The sequence below is a fragment of the Haemaphysalis longicornis genome, unplaced genomic scaffold (assembly GCF_048455015.1).
Source record: "Haemaphysalis longicornis isolate Haplotype H1 unplaced genomic scaffold, Haemaphysalis longicornis Haplotype H1 scaffold_3, whole genome shotgun sequence".
Classification (NCBI taxonomy): domain Eukaryota; kingdom Metazoa; phylum Arthropoda; class Arachnida; order Ixodida; family Ixodidae; genus Haemaphysalis; species Haemaphysalis longicornis.
In genome coordinates this window covers 55119925-55128885 of record NW_027526335.1, presented here as the reverse complement: position 1 = coordinate 55128885, position 8961 = coordinate 55119925, and the positions used below count along the sequence as shown (strand labels likewise).

Below are 8961 nucleotides of genomic sequence, written 5' to 3'. Positions count from 1 at the left end.
ACAAACACATGTGTTGCCTGTTCAAGGTCCGGAAGCACATAAGGTCCTCTGGGTTTTCGTTCCCGTGTAGGCTGCGGTCGGAGGTCAGCGAGGATCAATCTCAGCGATTTCACGTAGTCCGCGGCGGAAGATGCTTGGGACGGTACCTCGAACAGGTCGGCTGGTAGTCGAAGCTGGGTTCCAAAAACGAGTTCAGCCGAAGAACACGTCAGATCAGTTTTGAAGGCGGTGCGTATGCCCAGAAGTGTGAGGGGCAAGCGCTGGACCCACTGTGTTGGGCAGTCATGTGCTGTGAGCGCGGCCTTAAGTTGGCGGTGAAAGCGTTCGACGAGTCCATTTGTTTGTGGCCGGTACGCTGCCGTGCGCAAACGAGTCGTACCGAGGAGGTGGAGGAGCTCGGCGAACAAAGCAGACTCGAACTGCCGTCCGCGGTCGGTGACGATGGATGATGGGCATCCGAAGCGCGCTACCCACGTCGACACGAATGCTGATGCTACCGTGGGTGCGGAGATGTCGGGTAGCGGTGTGGCTTCAGGCCAGCGTGTGAATCGGTCCACACAAGTCAGTAGGTAGCGGTAGCCTTGGCAAGGGGGCAAGGGACCGACGAGGTCGATGTGCACGACGGCGAAGCGCTCATCAGGTTGTAGGAAGGTCTTAGCCGGTGGAACTGGGTACCGGTGAACCTTTGCGCGTTGGCATGGTGCACAGGCGCGGACCCAGTCGCGTACGTCAGCGTTCATGCGAGGCCAGACAAAACGAGCCGCGATCAGTTTCTGCGTGGCACGAATCCCAGGATGGGCCATGTTGTGCACGGCATCGAAGAGCTCGCGACGGCAGGTTTTGGTACGAATGGTCGTGGCTTACCGGTCGACAAGTCGCAAACGATCTGCTGTCCGTCGAGTGTCACGTCTTCGAGCTGGAGCGCAGTTGGGGATGTGCGAAGACGCAGTAGCTCCGTGTCGTTTGCTTGGTCAGCAGCCAGCCGGTGGAGGTCGGGTGCAATTAAAAGCGGCGAAGTGGAGGCAATGGCGTCCACGCGGCTTAGAACATCCGCAGCTGTGTTGTCAACGCCACTGACATGCTTGATATCCGTCGTGTACTCGGACAGGTAGGCAAGCTGCCGAACTTCTCGTGGCGTGTAATGGGTGTCGGGCCGGCTGATGGCGTACGTCAAGGGTTTGTGGTCAGTGAAGATGGTGAACTGACGACCCTCAAGAAGATGTCGGTAGTGACGCACAGCCAGATACATTGCCAAAAGTTCACGCCCGAAGACACTGTACCGGGTCTGCGGTGGGGTTAGACGTTTTGAGAAGAAGGCCAAGGGCTGCCACGCGCCATTTACGTGCTGTTGGAGGACAGCTCCCACAGCAGAACTCGAGGCGTCCGTCATCAGCGCGAGTGGACGGCCTGGATTTGGGTGAGCGAGGAGAGCGGCGTTTGCCAGCGCACGTTTGATGGCATGAAAGGCTGCCTCAGCACTTGCGGTCCAGTCCAATTCAGTGGTGGAGCGCTTCCCGGAAAGCAGGCGGTCGAGAGGCTCAAGCAGAGTGGCGCAGTTCCTGATAAAGCGACGGTAGAAGTTTACCAGACCCAGGAACTGGCGAAGCTTGGTGACCGACGTTGGAGTTGGGAAGTCAAGAATGGCCTGGACCTTGTTGGAGAGGGGCTGAATGCCTGCCGCATCCAGTCGATGTCCCAGAAAGTCGAGGGCGGGAACACCGAACTCGCTCTTCGCTGCGTTGATGACAACGCCATGGGCAGCTAAGCGTTCGAGGAGAATGCGGAGATGGTGAAGATGCTCCTCTAGGGACGTACTTGCTACCAGCAGATCGTCCACGTAAGCATAGACGAAGGGCAGTCCGCGCGTCACTGTATCGATGAAACGCTGAAACGTTTGGGCAGCGTTCCTGAGGCCGAACGGCATTCGGAGGAAATCGAAAAGGCCGAAAGGTGTTGTGATGGCCGTCTTGTATATGTCCTCCTCAGCGACGGGGATCTGGTGGTACGCCCGTACAAGGTCGATTTTTGAAAATATGGTGGCACCGTGCGGACTGGCGGTGAAATCTTGTATGTTGGGAAGGGGGTACCGATCTGAAATGGTGGAGAGGTTCAAGAATCGGTAGTCGCCACAAGGTCGCCAGTCACCGTTCTTCTTGGGTACCATGTGCAAGGGTGATGCGTAGCGGCTGGAAGAAGGTCGGACGATGCCAAGTTCCAGCATGTGCTCGAACTCTGCACGGGCGATCTTGAGTCTGTCGGGAGCGAGATGTCGCGGACGAAAGAAAACGGGCGGTCCGGTAGTGGTGATATGATGACGGACGTCATGAGTCACGGGCTGTGTCCAGTCGGGTGGTGACGTGACGGTGGGGAACTCCTTTAGCAGGGCGGCAAACGGTTCTTCAGCAACTGTAGCGCAGGAAGGCGCTACGTCAGCAGCTGCTGTCGCTACGACGCCTTGAACTGAGAGGAGGGTCGTAGAGTCGAGAAGTCGCCGTCGCTTGACGTCGACTAGGAGGCCATGTTTGGTAAGAAAGTCAGCACCAAGGATGGCAGAGCGAACGTCCGCGACCGCAAAAATCCACCGAAAAGTTCTGCGAAGACCCAGGTTCAAAGTCAGGGATCGCTGCGCGAACACGGGAATGCGCGTGCCGTTCACTGCCTGTAGGTAGAAGACTGCGCTGGAGTTGCGGTCGTGGCGTGAAGCTGGCAAGACGCTGACTTGCGCTCCCGTGTCGACGAGAAACTTTTGTCCGGTGGTACGATCGACGATGTGAAACAAGCGACATTCTTCAATGGGGCCAGAACCGCTCGTCGCCGCTAGCGGTCTGCCGGGTCCGTTTCCCGTCCATGAGCATGGCAAGAGGCAGTGGCGAGCGTCTGCGCCGAAACGGCGGTGGTAGACGCATACACCGGGAGCTGATGTAGGACTGCGTCCACGAACGGCATCACGGCGTCGGGAAGACGAGCGGTCGCGTCGGCGTGACGGGCGGGGAGAATGTGTTGAGCTGTTTCGCCACGTCGCCGCGACAACAAGTTGCTCCAGTCGTTCGCACAGGTGGTCGACACTGGCAGGCGACGCAGACGCACCTTCGTCGGCAGGAGCTGGCGTCGTGCGAGGGGCGGGTGATGCTGGCGTCGCGGTCACAGCAGCAATAGGTGAAGCTGTGCTGGCTACTTCCATTACCTTGTCGGCCAGGGACGCGAGCGAAGGGAGGTCCATGGATGACGCTGCTGCGAGGACCATTTGCACGTTCGTAGGCAGGCGCTGCAGAAAGAGCTCGCGCAGCAATGCGCCGTCCATGGCTTGGGCACGTGAGCCGAGGAGTTGGGTCATGCGCCGCAGGAGTTGGCTCGGTCTGCGGTCGCCAAGCTCTTCGGTGTAAAGTAGCTGCTGTAGGCACGTGTGCTCAGATGGTGCTGTGCGTTCGAGTAGCGCTGCTTTGAGCTGGTCGTAGGCCGTTGCAGGTGGGTTGCGTATGAAGGAGGCAAGAATGTCCGCAACCTCTTCCGCAGCAGTCGCTGGCAGAGCTCTCACGACGTAGTGGAACTTGCGTTCTTGGGAGGTGATGCGAGACAGCGCGAACTGTGACTCGGCCTGGAGGAACCAGATGGTCGGGTTGTGTTCCCAATACGGCGGCAAGTGGATAGCCAGGGCGGCGATCTCGTTGCCGGCTGCTTGCGGTGCTCGCTGGTTCTGCTCGTTGCTGGACATGGCTCTACAACTTCGCTGGGAGGGATATCACGTCCGGGTCACCAACTGTAGAGCGCATGCCACGGAGGCGTTGCAAGAGAGACGACCAGACCACGTAGCAAGGCCGGTTTATTCCGAACGCCTTGGGGTCTCTATCTACTGATGCCAGGGGCGCGCGAGCCCTCCTGCGGGTGAGCGCGCCCGTGGGCCTGCGTCACGCTGCTGCCGCTGGCACTGTGGCTTGCCGCTACACTTTATTTGTATGTGGCAACGAAATTCGCCCTAACGCCAGGGAGTGACGCAATATCTTGTCTCATAAGTTTAAAGAACACGTTCCCTGCTTACTCGGTGACAGACAGCAATAGCGGTTATTTCGACACTCGTATCGACAACTTAAGCGCGTGCGACGCTGTCAAAGTGCACTCGTGTGTACTAGCGCAAATAGGATAACGGGCGAAGCAAGAAAACGTAGTGCTCAGCATGATTCAGACTTTACCTTTGTCAACAGGAAAAGAAAAGGCTGTTGAAGAAGAATGTGAGCCTCTCCGCTACTTTGAGGGTAATAATGTTCAGTGTGTATAGCGGTAAAACTTTCTCACGTCTCAGATGAGCTTTGCTGCATTAGCCCTGCATTTTATATTTGTGAGCACTTCTATGTTTGGCACAGGATTTTTTTTTGAGCGTGACAGTATATACCCGAACCTTAAAGGCATCAGTCCTGGGTATCTGAGCAGTTATATAAACAATAAGAGAATGATTAGATAAATAATGACGGCAGAAATCGGAGAAAGTATTCAGAGTTGGTCCTGCAGTGTCAAAGGTTCATGTTCAGGAAAATGGCGTACCACAAGGTGGAGTGTTGAGCTGCACTCTTTTCATAGTTAAGATTAACTCTCTTGGAAAGGCACTGCCACCTACCATCTCTCATTCCATGTATGTAGATGACGTCAAGATAATATATCAATCTGGTAACGCCAAGTCCAGCTTGGCGTCAAGAAACTTGCCGGCTGGGCAGACAAGAATGACTTTAAACTTAATCCTGCAAAAAGCTCTTGACTTGTGTTCTCCAGGAAGCATGGGGTCCTTCCGGATCCAGACATTACTGTTAATAGCGTGTCGCTTCCAGTGAACAAGAAGCACAAGTTTCTAGGTGTTATGTTTGACCACAAACCTACATTCATTCCACACATCAAGGACCCTAAGCATAAATGTCTAAAAACAATGAAAATACCCGTAAGGTTCTCTCCCACCAATCGTATGGGGCTGACAAAGAACTCCTGCTGCGGTCGTATACTGCTTTTGTTGGGTCTCGTTTGGACTATGACATTGTGGTGGATGGGTGGGCGACTAAAACAGCGTTGCGAATGCTTGACGCAGTGCTACACTTGGGGCTTCGTCTTGCGTCGGGTGCTTTTCGCACTGGCCCTGTTTAAAGTTTGTATCTCGAGTGTAACAAGTGGTGCCTTGAGGACCATCGGGCGTACATGCACTTGCTTTATGCTTTTATAATTTCATCATGGAATAACCATCCTTTTTATCCAGTCTTTAACAATACATCCACATCGCTGCTGTTTGTAAATCGCACATCCGTTCCTCTGCCCTTTTCACTTAGAGTGAGAGAGCGAGCCTTGGATCTCAGGCCTTTGTTTTAGATGTGTACAGATCATCATTTTCAGACATTTTACCTCACTGAAAAGTTCGCCCTGTGTCCTGCGAACTTTCTGTCATGAAACTTGACGAAAATTGGGTACGACGAGCTGCAATACTGCAGCACTTTCTGTCTCTGCAGTTTAAATAACCATGTGCAGAATTTTGCAGGGACGCTTCTAAAACCTCCACTTTGGTGTCCTGCGCTGCTCATGGTCCGAATTTTAATGCAGCCAGAACCATAGGCGTATACACAACCATTTTTTCAGCGGAAGCATATGGAATTTTATTCAACGTACAACACATTCTTGAAAATCAAATTCCCAATTACGTCATCTATACAGATTCCTTGAGTGTTGTTCGTGCTCCAACAGCGCGATTCCTTGAGTGTTGTTCGTGCTCCAACAGCGCACAAGCCCCCCCCCCCTCCAAAAAACTGCATAGTTAATTTTGTGTTCAACACCATTAGGTCTGGGCATGCGGAAAAACATGAGCTGCTCCTCTGCTGGGTCCCAGGACGCGCTGGGATTGCTGGGAACGAGTTGGCAGACGAGAGAGCCACTGCTGCTTCACTCAGGAACACCGTGGACATAACAGCGGTACCATATACAAAACTAAAGCCACACATAAGACAACACTTGCGTAGAACATGGCAAACACACTGGAGTGAACAAAACTCTAAGTAATAAAGCCACATTTGGGACGGTACACAGCTGCCTCACACAACAGATACACGGAAGTCGCCTTGGCTAGGCTGCGGAGAGGCAGCACCCATGCCACGCACTCTTATCTGCTCACGGGATGTTCTAGACCCCAGCGCCGCAGGTGCGGAGAGGCCCTGATCGTAGTTCACGTACTCCCCCGCACGGGGCACCTTGAGTAATCTTGGTGACGGTACTGGCGATACCGCGGGCCCCGAGCCCCCAAACATAAGCTGGATCCAACCGTGGCGATGTGTTTATAGGTGGAGGGTTAGAAACCACGAACGGTGGCCGTCGGAGCCCAGGTCAAGCTCCGGCGGATGGGCTCCCTGTCTGTTCACCAGGCAGGGAGCTCCGGGACCTCTTTGACTACCAGGGTAAGGTCAAAGAAAAAAGTACCCCCGTCTCCCTGCTTTCTCCTATGCCATATGGATAAATCAAACCCCCCCCCAGACGTGATCGGCCCCCGAAAAGGGGCCGCACCGAAGTTTCCTTTCCATCCCTTCCAACAATCCACATTTGGAAACCTGACAGCTATCCTCGATTCTTGGTTATCGAGGCAGTTGACAAAACAAACCCTGTTTCTTCCATGTCCGTATTCTTGATCACTAAGTTCCTGGAAGGCATCCTCGGAAAATCGTTCGATGCTAAGAAACTCTGTACCGGTGAAGTCCTAGTCAATGTCAAGACGCAGCAACAAGCCACTAATCTCCTGTCGCAAACCTGCATGGCAGATCTGGCCATCAGAGTCACTCCCCATCGTAGCCTCAACAGCTCTCAGGGTGTGATCTCTGAGACCGATTTGTTGAATGAGAGCGAAGCTGATCTGTTGGAAGGCCTGAAAGATCAGGGTGTAACTGCAGTGAGGCGAATCACCATCAGACGAGACAATAAGGAAATCCCCACAAAGCATATAATCTTGACATTCAACAAATCAAAACTTCCTGAGCACATCAATGCTGGCTTTATTAGGTGTGGTGTACGTCCGTACATACCTAATCCACGCCGCTGCTACAAGTGCCAGCGATTCGGGCACTCTACAACTTCTTGTCGCGGCAAAACGACCTGCGCGAAATGCGCCGCACATGACCACCCTACTGAAAACTGTGACTCTACTACGTTCACCTGTGCAAACTGTCAGGGGCCGCACGCAGCATGGTCCCGCAGCTGTGAAAAGTTTCAATTAGAAAAGAAAATCATTAACATCAAGGTCACTGAAAACATCACCTTCCCAGAGGCGCGGAAGAGGTTCGCCTCTTTCCCTCTGGGGAGGTACGCCGACGCAGCTCGCCGGGGGGCGGAGCGGCGTCTGGTTTCTGCGGGGACCCAGTACCGCGAGTCGGACTTGGTCCCGGCCCCGCCCCCCCCCTGGGTTGCCTCATGCAGCCCAACCCGCCTCCGCACCACTCGCTGAGCCAGCAGCGGCTGTGGGGGCAACCACGTCTGGTGGAACCGATGCTGCATCCTCCACTTCCACTCCAGCGTCCCAAACCACAGGCGAGGGCACAGGGGAGATGGACATGGGGGAGCCAGCGGCAGCTCCCACCCCCACCGCACCGCCTGCGCCATCCGAGGCGTTCCTGAATCCCTCGGTGGTTGCGGGCAAGGAAAAGCGCACCCCAAAGGGTTCGCGGTCCAAGGAGCCTGATCTCTCGGGCGCTCCGAGGACATCCCAGGATGAAATGGACGTCGGTCCGTTCTTGTCTGCGGTGCACCGCAAGGAACGCGTCCCGACGCCAAAGCCTCCCGACAAGCCAAAAAGACGAGAGTCACAGCCCCGAAAGACGACACAAACAACACAGTCCAGTAGCTCCGAACATTTCATAATGGGAAGAGAGAACATAGTACAATGGAACTTCAGAGGCCTCTTTAGAAATCTTGACGATGTAAATGAAATACTGCATGCTAATCAGCCAAGTGCAATCTGTGTTCAGGAAACACATTTGAATTCTAAACACACAAATTTCTTGAATAGTTACCTGGTATACAGAAAGGACAGGGATGGCTGCACACACTCTTCTGGGGGTGTGGCCATAATCGCCCGGAAATCTTTAGCATGCCACCCTGTCACTTTGAACACTGTTCTTGAGGCTGTAGCAATTCGAACAATAATATTTAATAGGTTGATAACGGTATGCTCCATATACATTCCTCCGGATCTTGCGCTTTCGAGCTCTGACTTCGAGGCGTTGGTCGACCAGCTGCCCGAACCATACATCCTAACAGGCGACCTTAATGCACACAATTGTTTTTGGGGCTCTACTCGTACGGATGCCCGAGGTCGCCTGACAGAGAAATTACTTACATCTTCAGGAGCATGCCTTTTCAACAATAAACAGCCTACATACCATAACATAGGACACAACACATACTCATACCTTGACTTGGCTATTGGCTCCGCAGTTCTCTTTGTTCTTCTAGAGTGGGGTGTGGGAACTGACCCTTATGGCAGTGACCACTTCGCCACCTCACTAACATATATAGGTAAAGACCCAAGCAGTTTATCTTCCCCTAGTAGGTTCAATGAAGCACGAGCTAACTGGAACACATTTACAGAGACATCGAAACTACACTACACAGCCATAAGACACCTACACGTGGATAAAGCCGCTCCATTCCTCACGGCGCACATTCTCGACGCCGCCGAAAAGTCCATCCCCCACGCCTCTGGAGCCCCGCGCAACCAGCGGAGGCCGTGGTGGAATGAGGACTGTAGGCGGGCGCGGGAGGCCCAGAACAAGGCGTGGGGTATCCTTCGTCGGTACCCCACGTCGGGTAACCTCATTTTGTTCAAACGGGCCAAGGCGTTAGGAAAACGTGTGCGCCGTGAGGCAAAACGAAAGAGTTGGCGTTCCTTCATAACATCCATAAACTCGTACACAGACACACGGAAAGTATGGACGAGAATACGCAAACTCAAAG

General features: G+C 53.9%; 1 protein-coding gene across 1 annotated transcript; it reads right to left on the bottom strand.

Moving 5' to 3' along the window:
- Window positions 1-766: 766 nt before the first annotated feature.
- LOC144175217 (uncharacterized) lies at window positions 767-3712 on the bottom strand. Its single transcript, XM_077704320.1, has 2 exons — window positions 2088-3712; window positions 767-773 (listed from the first exon to the last, which is right to left on the bottom strand). The coding sequence occupies exons 1-2, from the start codon at window positions 3710-3712 to the stop codon at window positions 767-769; spliced, it is 1632 nt and encodes a 543-aa protein (XP_077560446.1).
- Between the last annotated feature and the right edge of the window lie 5249 nt (window positions 3713-8961).

Excerpts from the sequence above, each read along its gene's own strand:
- LOC144175217 (XM_077704320.1), bottom strand. The coding sequence starts at position 3,712 with ATGTCCAGCAACGAGCAGAACCAGCGAGCACCGCAAGCAGCCGGCAAC.